Raw genomic sequence first — 18,021 nt, 5'->3', positions numbered from 1 at the left:
ATATATAAAAAGCCATGAGTTCAGAACAATATTTTTTAGAAAGGAAATAGTCCTGGAGATTACTCAGACATCAATTTATTCCTCTGAAAATTGATAATTATGGGGAAAGAACGAAACATTCATCCTGCCTTTCTTATATAAACTGAATTTCAGTGTAACTGAATACGCCTGTGGATACGGCACAGTTTTTCAGTATAGAAGAATTCTGGCTAGGGTTGAGACTAGAGTAAGGCGAGGAAGGTGCCCAGGGTATAACATTTAAGGAGGCACCCACCTAGCCCTGACTCTAGTTAACAAATTCCAGAGTGTCCAAATTAGAAAACTGTTTCAACCATTAGCGAAATAACCGATTCAGGCAGTGGTCTTTAATGCTTCTAAAACCACTAGGAGAGAGGTGATAGGAAATGTATAAAAATCAAGCTGTCACTATCTGACCCCAAAGATCAATCTTAATGTAACAAAAAGTGAGAAAACAAACATTATGTGGTTCCTATTGGAGATGCAGAGAGTACACAGCATCACCTAGGAGAGATTCTCAGGAAAAAAATTTTTCAATCCTAATATAATCAGGACTTTAAAACTGGCCTCTAGTCCACAGGAAATACTGAGCATAAAGGATGTACTCCACAAGGAAGCAATATACCAGATCTCAAAGGAGGGCTCTTCTATTGGACTCTAATTTCATCAGCAAGACAAGGAAAGGAAAAATAAAAGGGGAGGGCACTGTTCTAGATTAAGAGAAACATAAGACTTAAAAAGACTTATAAGAAACACAAGAGACGTAACAACCAAATAAAATGGATTTTGTTTGATCCTGATTCTAAACAGAAATTACAAAAAGAATTCTTTTGTACAACAGAGGAAATTTGAGTATGGCTTGGTAATTGAATGATATTAAGGAATTATTTTGAATTTTGTTAGATGTGATACTGACATTGTGGTTATGTGAGAAAATATTTGGATATTTCTTTTTGAGTTGCATACTGAAGTGTTTAAAGGTGAATGATATGATGTCTGGGATTTGCTTTAAAATACTCCAGTAACAAGACGTAACAAGGGGAAAGTGGTAGATGAGAAAAGTATATGATGAAATGAAGCTAGGGGATGGGCACATGGGGTGTGTTATACTTTCTACTCTTGAGTATGTTTGGAAAGTTTCACAATAAAAATTCAAAAAAATATAGGTATACCGTTATTCAGCTAAATCCCACCTTATAGTCTGTATCCTAGAGAAACTCTTGTAACTGTGCACATGCTCTAGAGGGCGCTCTGCAGCTGTTTGTAAAATGAAAATTGGAAATGACTTCAATGTCTGTCGATAAAAGAAGAGACAGAGGTAAAGTGATAAGAGGTCGTCCTGTCGGCAGCCATTCCCTGTTTCTCCTGGTTAATAAAACCTCCATTTTATTTATTCCTCATGGAAATGTTTCCTGAGTGCATCGTGATGAATCCAACATGCGAGCTGGAATCTACTTTCTTCTTGCCAGTAATTGATCCAGTGGTGGGCAGGCAACCAACTTCACCAACAAGAACCAGGGAGAAATTTTGGTGAGAGGCTTCTAGGAAAGATTCACCATACTTTATTGATTCTAAGATACGCAGTCTTCCTTTGTGTAGCTGGCAGGCTTCTCACAGTTGATAGCGTCTCCCAATCACTGTCCGTCAGAGGCCTCTTGTGGCGTGTTTGCCATTCCCTGTGTGTGTGAAAACTTGATCTGAAAACCTACCATTTGTGACATCTTCTGGTAAGATGCAGAAAGTACCAGAACTAAAACCTGCAGAATGGGCCTTCTTGAGACAACAGCGGCACACTCTGTGAGCAGATGCTGCACTGGCAGTATTCCTGACGGCACAGAGGGTGACATCTTGGAGGAAAACATGGACATGGAAGGTGATGAATTGAAAAGTGACTTAGAGTGAAACTCTGGTGGGAAGACGTTCTGAAAATACCTTAACCAATTTACTTCATTTCTATTTTACTATTTCACATATTCAAGAATAATATAATTTTTAAAAATTTATGTCTAAGACTAAAAGAGCTATTTTAAAAAGTATAAAATAAAAATTCTAAGGGATAAGAAAGTATTAAGTCAGTTGAATTGTCCAAAAGAATTTTTCTTGTAGTGAAAATATGTGTGCCTTACAATTGACAGCATCTTGGGTTTGATGAAATGTGGTACCTATCTGTTAGGGAATAGGGCTAGAAAAGGAAAATTCTTTTTTATCCCCTTCCTCTCCTTCCTGCTTTGGTCAGCCAAAGGCATGATGCTCACAGCCATGGCAGTTATCTTGGGACCATGAGGGGAAGACAAAAAGTATCCCAGGGATGCCAAATTGTATCCTGATATTGCTGAGTCACTGATCTGCCAGTGGAACACCTACCTGCAGATTTCTCTTCAGTGAGATAATTAATACCTATATTATTCATGAGACTTTTACTCTCATGCTACAACAGTCTACCTAAGTGATAATCATTTAGCGCAATACTGAACAGTAGTTAAAATAAACCATATGTATATAGTTGAATAGGAATATATATTAATATATTATAGATACACTTTATATAAATATAAAATATAACTATAAATCTATATTATATGTGTAATATAAATATTACATATATTCTAAATATATATACATTTCAATCTCAAAAATATAATGTTGAGGTAGAAAAGCAAGTTTCAGAATGATAGTCAGTGTGATATTTATATAAAATTGAATGAATAATGATAAATGGTGCTTATGGGTACATACATGTTTTAAACATGGACTAGAAGGATACACACCATCTTCAGAATAGTGGCTACCTCTGGGAAGAGAGTAAGAGAAATGTAATCAGGAAGGGAACATAAACTGGACTCGCCTGTACCAGTAATGATTTGCATATTTTTCAAAAGAAATATTCAAAGCAAATGTGGCAAACACTGACCTTTGTTAAATCTGAGTGGCAAATAAACTTATTTCATATTCTGTACTTTTCTATGTTCTGAAATTTCTCATAATGATGATGATGATGATAAAAATCTAATTACTCAGTTTTCCCACATTTATAATTGAAATAATCTTCTCAAATTCATGTTTTAGAGAGTAATGAAAGCACGTTTAACGTACATATAATTTTTTCTTCACTTGTAAATTAGAAATGTCCACAGGAGATGGCGCCAACGAGCCATTGAAAAACACTCTACCTTGGCGATTTGGCACAATCACTCCCAAAAGTACTAGAGATAATTGTGAAAATTCTATGTATACTATTAAGACTTCTATCAACAATATCTCATATTTGCATAGTAGTCACTCAGAAATAATGATAAAGACACAAATCTAAACGCCAACAAACTTTGTAGGACAGCTCTAGAAAGAATGAAGAGCCTCCTTCGAGAGGGCTTGGGATGAGAGAGGAGACTATTTGGGTTAATATGCTTTTTCTAAGTCTTTTGCCAAAGGATGCATATCAGTCAGGGTCTAACCAGGAAAGCAGAAACCACTCTAAGCATTTAAAACAGAAGGGAGAAAAACCCAGACAGAATCTAACAGAGGGAATTGGATGGAGAAGCTGGGAAACCAAGGAAGGGAGGCAGGCAACCCAGACATTAGCAACTGCAAGACACCACTACCGCCCTCTACTGGAGAAGGAAGGGGAGGAAGGAGGAGGTGTTTTGGAGTCCAAGGCTGGCGTCATTGAGGAAAGCCAAAGCCACATGAGCCCACTGAGGGATGAAGCCTTTGCCAGAAAGACTACTTGAGGCAGAGAAGGAAGGGGAGAAATACCCTGGCTTCTCCCTTCCTCCTGCTCTAACTTCCCAATGGTGCCTCCCATTGGCTGGACTTAGCTAGAAGCCAGATGACACAGGAGCCTGGGAAACACAGCCCACAGGAGTCAGCCCTGTGACACAGAGCAGAGCAGAGCAGAGCAAAGGCAAAAATGAGATCTGAGGGCAGAGAGGATCCATTCCACTAGTTATAACCTTAATCAGTTGTAGTTAAACTTTCTTGTTTCTCATATTTATTTTAAAAATTGTTTTCAACACCGATCGGAAGGGTTGGAGAGGTATTACAGGAACGGTGGCGACAACGGTGTTCCGGAACCAGAGTGGGGCGTAAGTAATCTTGCTGCTATGCTTCCGAGCTGCAGTCTGAGTCAACCGAAATTTTAAACAGAAGGTGAACCTCTGAGAAAATTAAATATATTTTTAAAGTCAAGATGTGGGATCAAGGAGGACAGCCTTGGCAGCAGTGGCCCCTGAACCAGCAACAGTGGATGCAGTCATTCCAGCATCAGCAGGATCCAAGTCAGATTGACTGGGCTGCATTGGCTCAAGCTTGGATTGCCCAAAGAGAAGCTTCAGGACAGCAAAGCATGGTGGAACAACCACCAGGAATGATGCCAAATGGACAAGATATGTCTACAATGGAATCTGGTCCAAACAATCATGGGAATTTTCAAGGAGATTCAAACTTTAACAGAATGTGGCAACCAGGCTGACAGGGGCTGGGAACACTGGAAACTTCACTTGGCATCTAGGGAGGAGAGCATTCTATGTCTCTCTGTTGCAACCTCTGGCCTTTTCAGAAGCAGCACTGGCAGAGCAAAACATGTCTAGTCTCTAATTAAAGAAAAATTGTGTCACTATGTGACAAATTAGTCTGTCAGATATACTCTGCCCCCACCATCCGCCCATCTTTTTCTCCCCTCTTTCTTCACATAGTGAAGATCTTCCATAAGTTTTTCTTTTTTATTTTTTGTTTGTTTGCTTTTTTACTTCACAGTATAATTTAGATTCCTTGATGCTAGTTCAGTTTTCTATGACTTGTGTTATTATTTTTAATAGTCATTTCAAATTATTTATAGAGGAATCTTACATTTGAGTGTGCTAATGGTGAAGTCATATCTCCCTTTCCCTTTTAATACTTATTATTGTTTCTCAATGTAAGAATGGAAAACTCAGGAAATAATCCTCTAACATCGCTTTTAAAAGAATAACAAACATTCTAATCTTTGATACCGTGAGGTAGTTCATTTCTGGTTTTCTTGAAGCTACGCCAAATTTCCCCAAGTTTGAAAATGTTTTGGTTCCCAAGTTCAAGTTTATACATGACTCACGTTGGCATCCCCACTCCCCCAACTTTATTCTACTGGCTTTGTTTGTGACCCTGGCAAGTGACTTAACCTCTGTGTGCCTCAATTTCCTCTCCTGAAATTGGCAAAAATAATACCTGATTTCTCCCTACCTCACAGGGATGTTGTGAGGATAAATGTGTTCATGGAAGCAAGAAATTATATAAAATGGTCAAGGTATTATTTTTATGGTGTTGTTACTGAACAGAAATAGAAAATTCAACAAAAAATTGCTCTGGATTTTGTTACATTCATTAAAAATAATTTTGGGCATTTGGTTTCCATTTCTTTAGCATATGAATTAGACTGGACTTAGCTCATTTGAATTATTTATTGGATTAATTCTTTACTTATTTTTAAGATATAGAAAAGGAATTTGACCAAGAAGTCATAAATTTTTAAATCTATTTCTTTACTGAAGAATCTAGCTTTCTTGAGATCTGAAAAAATTTGTGTTGATTTTGTTATAACGCCCTGTTGAATGTTTTTATGCCTAAATCCTAAATAGAATGGGGAATGCATCAGCAACCCCCACACCCCCCTCCAGATCAGCCATGGATGCCACCAACACCAGGCCCAATGGACATTGTTCCTCCTTCCAAAGACAGCAACAGTCAGGACAGTGGGGAATTTGCCCCTGACAACAGGCATATATTTAACCAGAACAATCACAACTTTGGTGGACCACCCGATAATTTTGCAGTGGGGCCAGTGAACCAGTTTGACTATCAGGTGAAAGATATTTTGTTGCTTTAATATTGTAGATGTGCACGTAATCCATTCTTTGGAAGTGTCTCATCAAGAGTACCTAAGATATGTGTTTCACTTTTCAGTCTTGCACAGATAAGCGCATATTATGTCTCAGAAAAGTTATCAATTTTTGAGTATTAAGATTAGTAGATTTTTATTTTCTGGTTTTTGATTTGTTTAGGAAAATGGTATAAAGGATTGTTAGGGAAAACTTTGGATAAAATGAAAAATGTGTAAATGCAATAGCTATATGATGTTTTGTTTTCTAATTTCAAAATGGCACATTTAAATATTAAATAAAGTTTAGAAAATGAAAAAAAAAATTGTTTTCAACACCTGAATATCTAAAGTTGCGAGATTTGGGGCGGGGAGAAACATGATACCAGTTGAATCTGAATTTCAGATAAACAGTGCAATATTCGAAACATATTTATAACAAAAAAATTTATATTATTTATCTGAAATTCAAATGTAACTGGGCATCCTGTATTTAAAGTTGTATCTTGTATACTGTGTACCAAGTATAATTCTAAATGAAACTTGCTTTAAAAACGAAACTAACTTGTACATCCAACTATACAAAAACGAAACTTATCCTAGCTTGTACATCTATCAAAGAGCAGGAGAGACTGTTTCACAGAATTGGATGCTGCCACTGTGCTGCAAACATTCTGGTGACATTGCCTTTGCATCTAGGGCCAGGCATAGGCGGAAGCAAGTGAGGCACTTGCCTTGGGTGCACAATTTGACTTGGTCCAAAAAAAACTCAGTAATCAAGATAAACAATATTTTAATACAATATTCTTTAAAATAAAAATTAATGCAAAAAATCCACCAAGAACAAAATATCAAAAGTTTTAATATGGCTGGATCAGTAACAGTGCTGTGCTGACATGTACTGGACTCGGAGACAAAAGGAAAAATCAGTAACACCAATCCTGTCTTTATTTAAAATGTTAATATACTATTCACCATGAATCTTTTTCTATTAATTTCAGACTTTTAAAAATATCGCCTTAAAATATTATTTGTCTTGATTACTGAATTTTTTGGCACTTCCTTAAATTTTTGCACCTGAGGTGAGCGCCCAGCCCTGTTTAGATCCATTTCAGGGTCAAGCAAAATTCATCAGACTTGGGTCAAATGGTTACTGCCACACTTTAAGTTAGCAAATAGTTTTGCCTTAGAACAGGGCAGTGAATGAAAAGTGAAGCTGGGACAGGGGCTGGATGTCCCTGTGGATGTCACTGCTTTGGCAAGACATGCAGAAATTTATGTTTTCACACCTTTGCTGTATTTCTAGGTAATAATGTAGTCACTGCAATGAATCAGCTGCAAAATCATTTGTAGTTTCCATCCAAATTGTAATTATAGGAATAATAACACCTTGATTTAACCCTTTGGATCCTAGAAAAGTCACATCTAGAGTCCAAGAACTCTTTCCAATTTCCAATTCTGACACTTACCAACTGAGCAAGTTCATTTACTTCTTGGATCTTTGGTTTCCTCATCCACAAAATGGGTTAGAATATCCATATCACAAGGGTGTTGAGGACAAAAAGAAGTAATCAGGGGCCTGTCCCGTGGCCGAGTGGTTAAGTTCTCGTGCTCTGCTTCAGCGGCCCAGGGTTTCACCAGTTCAAATCCTGGATGCAGACATGGCACCGCTTATCAAGCCATGCTGAGGTGGCATCCCACACGCCACAACTAGAAGGACTCAGAACTAAAAATACACAACTATGTACCGGGGGACTTTGGGAGAAAAAGGAAAAATAAAATCCTTAAAACAAATTTAAAAAAAGATAATCATTGTAAAACTTCCTTATGAAACTGTAAAAGACCATACAAAAGTAAGGATCACACCTCAATACATTGAGGAATTATCATTATCATAAAGTCATGATGCACTCATAGATATTGCAGGGCTTACTAAGCATTAGTACAATGATATTTAAAGACAGTATTTGGAGATTACAATTGGCGTAATGGAGAGGGGATTCATGCCCAGTGATTGTCCCCACAGTGTAACAGAAGATTTAAAAGTTGTTAGTACAGTCTTGCGCAGTCAGGAAAGGCTTCTTGAGAAAACCATGCTTACGTTTTCTGGGAAGGAGACAACATTAGCTACAAAGGAAAGTGCCTGTGAGGTGGAGGCTGAAGAGGAATTATGAGAGATCAGGAAGGGCCTGAAAAGTCATTTTAAGGAGTTTGGACTTGGTGGTAAGAGCAATAAATTATTTTAAATGGATGGGGACATGATCAGTTTAGCATTAAAAAACTCTATCCCTGGATGAATGAAGATGTTCTGGAGGGAGAGAGACCTGATGACAAAGTTTCTGTGGCACTAGTCAGTAAGAGATGACAGTGACTCAGGAATGGAGTGGGAATGGAAGGATCCATCATATTAAGGAGGTGGAACCCACCGACCTTGGTTGGCTGGTTGAATCAGATGGGGAATGAAGAATAGGGAGATGGTGTTTCAGTTATCTTTTGCTGCATAACAAAGCATCCCAAAATTTAGTGGTTTAAAAGAACAGCTTTTATATCCACATGCAAAAGAATGAAGTTGGACCCCTAACTCACATCATATACAAAAATTAATTCAAAATGCATCAAAGACCTAAATGTAAGAGCTAAAACTATAAAATTCTTAGAAGAAAACATGAGTAAATCTTCATGACTTGGTTTATTAGAAATGACACCAAAAGTAAAGTGACAAAAGAAAAACATAGATTAATTAGACTTCATCAAAATTAAAAACTTTTGTGCTTCAAAGGACACTATCAAGAAAGGGAAAAGGCAACTCACAGGGAAATACGAAACAAAAGCACAATGAGATATCATTTCACACTCCACTAGGATGGCTATAATCAAAAAGACAATAACAAGTGTTGGTGAAAATGTGGAGAAACCGGAACTCTTATAGACTGCTGGTGGGAATGTAAAATCATGCAACTACTTTGGAAAACAGTTTGGAACTTCCTCAAAAAGTTAGAGAGTTACCATACGACCCAGCAATTCCACTAATAGGTATATAGCCAAGAGAAATGAAAACCTAGGTGCACACAAAAATTTGCACATAAATGTTTATAGCAACATTATTCATAACAGTCAAACAATGGAAACACTCAAATATCCATTAACTGACGAATAGATAAAAGGTCCCATATTGCATGGTTTCATTTATATGAGATGTCCATAGGCAAATCCGTAGGGAGAGAAAATAGATTCCTGGGTGGCAGTTGGAAGGAATGGACAGTGCTGCCAATGGTACAGAATTTCTTTTTGGAATGATGAAAATGTTAGAATTAGATATTGGTAAAGTTTGTACAACTTTATGAATATACTCAAACTATGGAATTGTACAATTTAAAAGGATGAATTGTATAGTATGTGAGTTCCATCTCAATTTTTAAAATTAAATTAAAAAACCTCAACAACAATGATGTTCTTTTTCACCGTTCTGGGGGTTGACTGAGCAGCTTTTCCTGTTTCATGTGGTAGCTGGGATCAGTCATCTGACTGCACGGAGCTGTCAGCTAGGTTGGGCTGGAAGGTCCAAGAAGCTTTCATTCTTGTCTGGAACCTTGGTACTGGTTGTCAGTTCAGGGATCGTGGATTTCCTCCACATGGTCTCTCTCCAGCAGGACAGTCTGGGCTTCCTTGAAGCATGGTGGTTGAGTATAAGGGAGGAAAAGTGGAAGCTGCCATGCCTTTTAAGGGTGAGGCCTAAAACTGGCTCAGTCTCACTTCTTCTGCATTCTTTTGGTCAGAGCAAGTCACAACTCAGATGTGAAGGGGGAGGAAGAGCAGCACCTACATACTGGGATGGGAAGAACTGTTGACAACTGTCATTGGATATAGTCTTCCGCAAGTGGCAAGGACCACATCCAGTTTGAAGTACCTTGAGTGGATAGTGGTACCATCACCGGCTGGAGGCGAAGTGACTGACCATGGTTGGTGACAGACTCGAGTCCTGCTGAGATTCTCTACTTCCCACTTCTGAATTAACTCCTCTCCATCACTGACGTCACCAGTCACAGCCTGGCTGTGAATGAGGGAGAGCTGCCAGTATTGAAAGGGGGGAGAAGAGACCCAAGATGTCTTCAATATAGGCAAATTCTAGAACCTTTAAAGTTGAATGTAGTGGTTAAGATAATAGTTGCTTACTAATCTTGTGACTTGGGAAAGTGGGTTAACATCTGTGCCTCATTTTCCTTATCTAGGAAATAGGGAACAAGAACCAACAGATGTGTCCACATGTGAGAAAGTGAGAAATGGCTCTGTTGACAGCTAGGCCATGAAGGGGACTAAGGAAATAAAAAGGAATTCGACTAGCAGAACATTCCCAATTGGACATATTGTTCACAGAAGATGAACAATGTTCAGAGGAGGTAACACCATGATTGTGTTTGGGACAAGACGGAAACAAAGCCCTCCACATCCACAAAAGTGAGGGAACACCCCCTTCATCTGATGTGAGTGATGCTGCCCCTTGACCAATGACAACTCTAGCCTTGCTTTAATCCTCCTGCCTCCTAGATAAAAACGAAGATACTCAACCACTGAATTGCCTATTTTCTGACCGCATCCAGTCCAACATTGCTCCCCTTCTTCCATAATCCCTCTTTAAAATCACCCAGCACAAGCTCAAATTCTATAAGAGGTTCCTCCTAATTCCCTTTTTTTGAGAGGCTCCTTACTGCAGAAAGATTGATGAACACCTCAGGTATCTTTTTACATGGGCTCTAACATTCATCAAAAGACATACTAGAATATTCATATTTGCCTTATTCAATATAGACAAAATACGCAAATACTCAACAATAAAATGAATACATAAATAATGATACTTTCACATAATGGAACATTAGATAATAAGAAACATACTACAACTTCACTCGACAACGTGGATGAATCTCACGATGTTGAGCAAAAGAAGCCAGACACTAAAGAAAATATATTGTATGATCCATTTGTATGAAGTTTAAAAACAGATGAAACTAATCCATGGTGTTAGCTGTCGGCATAGTGATTACCTCGTGGAGGGATGGAAGGACGCAAGACGGGGTGCAGCTATATGTTGTCCTTTCTCTGGGTGTGAGTTACGTGGATATGTTGAGTCGATCAAAATTCAATAAACTATACCTATGATTTGTGCACTTTTCTATGTGTATGTTAATGTGAGTAAAAAAAGTTTTTTAAAAATGGGCTACCATGTCAAATGGACATAGGAGCAAACCTGAAAAAGCTCCTAATTAACAAACTGAAACAATTTGAGCAACAAAATAACATAGTATTGCGTTACAACCACAATATAAAATAAATACTATCCATGAGTCCATACTGGTATAAATATATAATTGAATAAGTAACTAAACGGGGGAGAAAAGACAAATCTCCCTTAGAGAAGATAGTTTCTGTATATACTCCCCACTGCAGGAGGTGGAGCTTAAAACCTCATCCCCCGCACACACTTGAGTGTGAGCTGCACTTAATGACTCGCTTCCAAAGAGTGTGGAGGTAACTCTCTATCAGAGAAGTGGGTCAAACACTCCCTGAGCCAGGCGATCAAGGTTAACATCATTGATGACGTCATTTTGATAGCATGGACTCTGGATTTGATGTCATGAGCACGGCAAGTCACCTCTGTGGTCTTCCTTCTAAAAACCCATAATCCAAGTCTAACCATGAAAAAATCATTGGACAAACCCAAATCGAGATATATTCTTCAAAAATCCTGACCAGTACTCTTCAAAGCTGTCAAAGTCATCAAGAACAAGAAAAATCTGAGAAACTATCACCATCAAGAAGAGTCTAAAAAGACATGACGAATAAATGTAACTTGGCATTCTGGACAGGATCCTGGAACAAAAAAGGGACATTGAGGGAAAACTGGTGAAATCCAAAAAAAAGTGTTGAGTTCAGTTAATAATAATGTACCAATCAAGGTGGCTTCTTAGATGTGACAGATGTACCATAGAAATTTAATAATTATTGAAGATGTTCACAACAGGGGAAACTAGGTGATGAGTATGCAGGAACTCTATTTTCCTGTAAATCTAAAACTATTCTAAAACAAGATGTTTTGTTTCGCTTGTAAACGGGGAACAGCAACAGCGCCTCTCACAGAATTGCGAGAAATCAATGAGAGTACAGCCCAAGCGCAAGGCTCAATGCTTAGCACATAAATGTCAGGTGTAGTTATTGTGATTTTACGTAAAAGGAGGGACAAAAGCGCTGACACTTTGGCGTAAGGAAAAGGCAGTCGCGCACAGATCCCACCCAGCACACGCCCAGGGACGCGAGTGAGCGCACGTCCGACCGGGCGCGCGCGCGCAAACGCCGCAGGGGGCGGGGCGCAGCGGGGACGCCAGCGTGGGGCGGGGCCAGCCGCAGTTCCCACGCCGGCCGCAGCCCCCGGAAGTAGTGCGTATGGGGCCGCTGTCGGGCGGAAGCCGTGTATGGCTGGAGGCAGTGGGGCCGCCCGGGCGGAGACGCTGCTGCTGTTGCTAGACGACGCGAACTAGCCTTCGTCACTTCCTCAGCCCGCCGTCTGCCCACTCCCCAGGCCGGAACCCAGGGGCCCGGAGCCGCGGTGGGCAGAGACTCATCTTCCAAAGTCCAGGACAGCGGCCAGCCGGGCAGCTGGAGTCGAGGCCACGCCACCTGCGGGGAAGAACCCAAGCCGAGGCGGGAAGATGGCTGCAGACAAGCCTGCAGGTGAGGCTCCCGCACCCCGCGCGCCTAGGCGGCGGGACACGCGGGGAGGGGCAGACCCTGCGCGCTGAGGCGGCGGGGCCCCGGGTAGCGACTAGGAGGGGGGGACTCGAGGGCGACTTTAATTCGGGCGTGCATTTCTCTCCTCCATCGCCTCCCTCGGCCGTCGCTAATGTGAGTCTCTGGGCCCCAGGTCCGATAGTTTTTTACCCAAGTGCAGCGTGAAACGGCTACTGACTGCCTTTGCCCCGCTCTCCAGAATATCTCTGGCTTAAAAACCTTAAATTTCTTTAGCCGCTTTACAGACTTTTCGACTTCTCAGCGGGCAAGGCAGAGCAAGCAAAGTTCATCCCGGAGCGCACAGCTGCCTTGATGTCCCGTGGCTCAGGCTGGGACCCACTTGGGCTGTTTCTGCCCCATCAGCCTGCCTCTGGTCGTGTGTAATTAGCTTTGTGAAAACCACTCATTTAAATAGACGTAAAATTAGTGTCTCACTTCGGTCTGTGCTCTCTACTATCTTGAGTCTAGAACCTATTTCCCGCTAGTTCTGCAAGATTAACTAATTTAACCTCAGTATTTTCTTTTTATGGATTACTGCCCCATTCCTAGAATCTTTTCCGTTAAGGAATATAAGATTATTTCCTGCCTACCTCTGAGGCGGTCTGGCGTATGTTTCCTGTAAGAAATTAATGTGCTCTGTGGCACCCAGGTTTTGTTGGAAGAAACTTCAGTGATAGGACTTAGAAGTGGTTAAAACTTAGACTTTTTACAGTGAAGTTAATAAAAAAAAAAAGAAAAAAATCTCCGCGTGCTGTAGGTTTTAGTAGGTCTGGATCTCAGTAACTGACAGAGGAACTTGATTTGAAATTAAAGTGAGCCAATCTCAATACACATACAGATGAATAAAATCTGTAGAAGATCTCTTCAGTAAGCTGTTAAGAAAAATAAGAGAGAAAAGCTTTAGAAAGTGAGGATAATAGAGTGTGCTATAGAATTTTAGGTAGGCTGGTCAGGGAAAGCCTCTGATGAGGTGGTATTTGAGCAGACCCCTGAATGAAACGAAGGAGTGAGCCATATGGAATGGGGAAAGGTCGATGGGGAGACTGTTCCAGGCAAGGAGTAAGCATGACCTGTCCCAGGCTGGACCAAGGGGCTCAACATCTTCCTTCTTGTTTGTTTGTTTGTTTGTTTGTTTGTTTGTTTTGAGGAAGATTAGCCCTGAGCTAGCATCTGCCAATCCTCTTCTTTTTGCTGAGGAAGACTGGCCCTGAACTAACATCCGTGCCCATCTTCCTCTACTTTTTATCTGTGGGACGCCTACCACAGCATGGCTTGCCAAGCGGTGCCATGTCCACACCCGCGATCTGAACTGGGGAACCCCGGGCCAGCGAAGCAGAACGTGCACACTTAACTGCTGTGCCAGCGGGCTGGCCCAACATCTTCCTTCTTAATTTAAGACAATGTTTCTGTTCTCCGGGTTTACCATCCCTGCTTACCCATACCATTGCACTTGCCTGGAATCACCTTTTGAGGCCTAAAGCCCATCCAGTTTTCAAGTCCTACCTCAGCCATAAAGCATTCTTCTACTTGTTCATTCGTTCACAAAGATTGAGTGCCAGGTGCTGCCTTAGATAGTGAAGAAATGGATATGACATACTCATATTCACTGTGTTAGAGACAGACCTATGAGAGGGGCACTCCCATTTGGTATGAGCTGTGTAATGTGTATAGTAGAAGAATAAGGTGATCAGAGTGATCTGAGGGCTGTTTCTTTGATTGGTTTAGGTTTATAGGCCACGTTATAGGAAACGTCCCACCTAGATAATAAGGTTGAGTTTGTATTGAGTAGATGAGTGTTTAGTGTGGCTCCCATGAATCTGCTCCTCCGCTCCATGCCCATGTCACCTGCTGTTGTTCTGGCCTTTCTCTCTTAACGTGGTGTGTTTCACATTAAGCAGCCTTCTGGCTGGTGTTTGTCTCTTCCTATCCAGTCCATTCTTCTCACTACTGCCTTTTCATTTTACTTGTAAAACACCAACTGGATCATGTTGTTCCCATCTGTAAACTCTCTGACTGTGTGCCATCTTTTGTGCATCAGATCCTTACTCCGTAATGTCAATTTGTGAGGCTTTTCACAATCTGTTTCCAGATGTTGTTTCTGTATCGCCACATCTAGCTCTTCACACCAGAAGTGACTCTTGGAAAGCATCGCGTTCTTTTGAGCAGTAATGCCCTTCTTTCTCTTCTTTATCTGGTGAACACTCCCCTCATTCAAAATCTGGTTTATATGCTGCTTTATCTCTGAACTCCTGAGTCCAGGGCCCTTGTCATGGAGGGTCTTATGTGCTTGTTCTTCGTTAGGTAAGAAAAGAGGCTCGTGAGAGGATTTAAGAACGTAAGTGACCTGACCACACTGGCTGTGGTAGAGGGTGGATTTAAGGGAAACAAGACTGGAAGCCCAGAGACCAGCTAAGACCAGCTAATGTTGTGATATTAATTTATTCAATAAATTATCACCAATGGCCTGCTCTGCCGGACACTATGAACTCTCTGTCTTTGGAGCTTATAGTGTAGTATGAAAGATAAACGTATAAGCAAAATAAGAAATAATTATGATTTCAAGTTGTGATAAGTATTGTGAAGAAAAGAAAGATAAGTAAAAGAATAGAGAATAACTGAGAGCAAGGATCCTATTTTGAATAGATTGGTTAGAGAAGGAAGGGTTCTCTTAGAGGTGACATTTGAATAGAGCCCCTAAAGATAAAGGGCCAGCCATGTGGGGGAAGAATGAGCCAGGTAGGAGGAACAACAACTGTACAGACCCCGTGGAAATATTTAAAGACAGCAAGAAGACTCCTTGAATATACGCATCTTGAGAAAAGGCACTTGTGTCTGTGTGAGTCATCCTCTCTCTCCAGCACCTAGAACAATGGCTGGCATATAGGAGGTGCTCAGTACATAGTTACTACTCGTGAGCAAAGGAAGCATGGCAAGAGATGAAGTCAGAGTTGTGGCAAGGGCTGGCTTATGTCAGGCCTCATAGGCCAAGGAAGAAGTTTGAATTCATTCTAAAGCCATGGAGATTTCCACAAGGGCATCATGTGGTCTGATTTATGTTTTAAATGAGCTGATGAGCGAGAACTGATGAAGAGTTAGGGCATGGGGTTTGAAATCAGACAGCCTAGGTTCATCCCAGCTGTACCACTTGGTATTGGTGTGACCGTGGGCAAATTTTAAGAACCCTTTTTTAAGCCTCAGCTTTCCTGTGTGTGGAATGAGAGTGATAAGAATGTCTACCTTGGGGGGGGCCGACCCGGTGGCGCAGCGGTTAAGTTCACACGTTCCACTTCTCGGCGGCCCGGGGTTCGCCGGTTCAGATCCCGGGTGCAGACATGGCACTGCTTGGCAAAAGCCATGCTGTGGTCAGCGTCCCATGTATAAAGTAGAGGAAGATGGGCATGGATGTTAGCTCAGGGGCAGTGTTCCTCAGCAAAAAGAGGAGGATTGGCAGTAGTTAGCTCAGGGCTAATCTTCCTCAAAAAATAAATTAACTAACTAACTAATCTTCCTCAAAAAATAAATTAACTAACTAACTAAATAAATAAATAAATAAATAAAAATAATGTCTACCTCACGGGGTTGGTAATGGGTTAAATGAGATCATCTCAGGCCCTGGTTTTTGAAATGCTGGCTAATATTACTTTAGGAGTAGTGGTAGAATGGAGAGGGGAGGCAGATGTGAGAGGTGCTTAGGGAGTAAAATTGGCAGAATTTGTGACTGCTTGGGTGTAGTGGGTGAGCAGAAAGCCTTGCTCTTTGGGAAAAGTTCTTAATTAAGCTTCAGTTTCTTCATTTGTAAAATGAGGGTTCTAATAGTTTTCTAATTTATTCCTAAGAGCTTTCTAATTTGTTTACCTCACAGGGTTGTAGCTTGTGTGGATCAACTGAGGTAAGGTGTGTATTATAGTGCACGTCTTCTAGGAAGCGGAACCCGGTTAAGGTGCTGACATTTTATTTGGAAGGTGCAAGCCCAGGGTAGTGAAAGTGAGGGAGAGAAGGAAGTAAAGCCAAGGAAGAGGCAGTATGTTACATCCCTGGCTGCTGTTTCACCTGGAGCTGAGAGACACGGCAGGTCGCTTGCATATGGGGCTTTTCTGAAAGGATTTTGAGGAGGAACTAGACTTCAGAGTAGTCCATATGAGAAAGGAAGAAGAAATGATTTATCTGTCCTGCTTCTTCTCATTTCCTCTTTCCAGTTGGTCAAGGCTCACCCCATGGGGAAATAATTTACCTGTGCTTCTGGGTTGTGCGGCTTCTCAGTGACTGATCAGCCAGCAGTTCTGACACCCTGAGTTGTATTTCAACCAAATCGTAAAGGACAGGGTGTCCCCGGATGGATGGGGCACCAACCAAAGACAAAGATGGAAGGGGCAGTGTAAGGTTCACAGTTCATGTCCCTATATAAGATATAAAAGTGGTGTGGAACCAGTATCCTTTTTGGCTAAGGAAGTACCAACAATGTTTTAGGATGATTTATTTGACTTTGCTTTTTCTGGTTATTTGAAAGGAGAAAGTGACTAGAGTTAGGACACAAAATCCTAGATTTGAATTTATCCAAGAATTTGGACTATGAGCGTGGCTGTAGTAGGCTTAATCGGAAAAGGTTATTAACATTGTGAATAAAGAAAAGATAGGACCTGATGAGTAATATGAAATCAGGGGAGGGGTACTTAAAGGTGGCTTTGAAATTTTGAGCCATAAAAATGGTAGGATGAACAAATGGGAAAATTTTAAGCCAAGGCTATTTTTATTTTATTTAAAACACCCTTTTAAAACTGATTGTTATTAAATGTGTAAGGTAAAAAGTATTAAGTCCTCTATCCAGCCTACCCGGTCTCTCTCAGGTAACCAGGACTGAGTTGTGTGTTCTTTTAGACGTTTTCTGTGCCTACGCCAGCTCACATTGACTTAAAAATTTGTATGTGCAGATGAGGAAGTAAACTGTGCAGTGCTGTCCTGCCGTTCAGTTTTTCAGGGTCCAGTTAGGAATCTGTGTATATTTGATATTTTTTCAACATTTTATTACAAATGATTTCAAACATCCAAAAAATTGTAAAAATAAAATGAATATCCATATATCTGCCACCTAGTTCAACAGTTGTTACATTTTGCCGTATTTACCTCCTCTATCTCTAGCTACAACTTTTCTAAATAAGTTATAGACATCATGACGCTTCATCTCTACATATTTCACTATGCATTTCTTAAAAATAAGGATATTCACCTGTGTAATCACAATACCATTATCATACTTCAGAAAATTAATATTTTAGTACTACATTAAATTTCCCCCAATTGTCCCAAAAATGTTATTTAAAGCTTTAAGGAAGCTATGCTTTTCAAACTAAGATCTAGTCAAGGTTCATGCGTTG

The 18,021-nt window shown here is 40.5% G+C and overlaps 2 protein-coding genes across 8 annotated transcripts in view; both read left to right on the top strand.

Moving 5' to 3' along the window:
- The first annotated feature begins 4,039 nt into the window (after window positions 1-4,039).
- Window positions 4,040-6,192, top strand: LOC106822136 (arginine/serine-rich protein PNISR-like). The gene is made up of 2 exons (XM_014827178.3): window positions 4,040-4,481; window positions 5,628-6,192. Exons 1-2 carry the CDS (start codon window positions 4,205-4,207, stop codon window positions 5,873-5,875), a joined length of 525 nt encoding a protein of 174 aa, XP_014682664.2. The 5' UTR covers window positions 4,040-4,204; the 3' UTR covers window positions 5,876-6,192.
- Window positions 6,193-12,269: 6,077 nt separating this feature from the next.
- The window catches only part of CNOT10 (CCR4-NOT transcription complex subunit 10), an 84,781-nt gene continuing 79,029 nt past the window's right edge, over window positions 12,270-18,021 (top strand). For 3 of the 7 annotated variants that reach the window (XR_011496291.1, XR_011496290.1, XM_070492447.1), the window contains exon 1: window positions 12,279-12,592. Coding sequence is in view for 3 of the 7 variants with exons in the window: in XM_070492447.1 (XP_070348548.1) it covers window positions 12,571-12,592 (22 nt within the window). In the remaining 4 variants the exon portion in view is untranslated. Of the gene's footprint in view, window positions 12,593-12,694; window positions 12,764-18,021 lie in introns of those variants that run through there. The other 4 variants (XR_011496292.1, XM_070492446.1, XM_044754358.2 and 1 more) reach the window with 3 other exon arrangements.

The sequence above is a fragment of the Equus asinus genome, chromosome 21, assembly GCF_041296235.1.
Source record: "Equus asinus isolate D_3611 breed Donkey chromosome 21, EquAss-T2T_v2, whole genome shotgun sequence".
Taxonomy (NCBI): Eukaryota; Metazoa; Chordata; class Mammalia; order Perissodactyla; family Equidae; genus Equus; species Equus asinus.
Note: the sequence above shows the minus strand (reverse complement) of the source record. Positions and strands in the feature narration are given on the sequence as shown.

Coding starts and splice junctions, on each gene's coding strand:
- LOC106822136 (XM_014827178.3), top strand. CDS start 4,205: ATGTGGGATCAAGGAGGACAGCCTTGGCAGCAGTGGCCCCTGAACCAG. Junction 4,482..5,627: donor TAACAGAATGTGGCAACCAG/GCTGACAGGGGC, acceptor AATCCTAAATAG/AATGGGGAATGCATCAGCAA.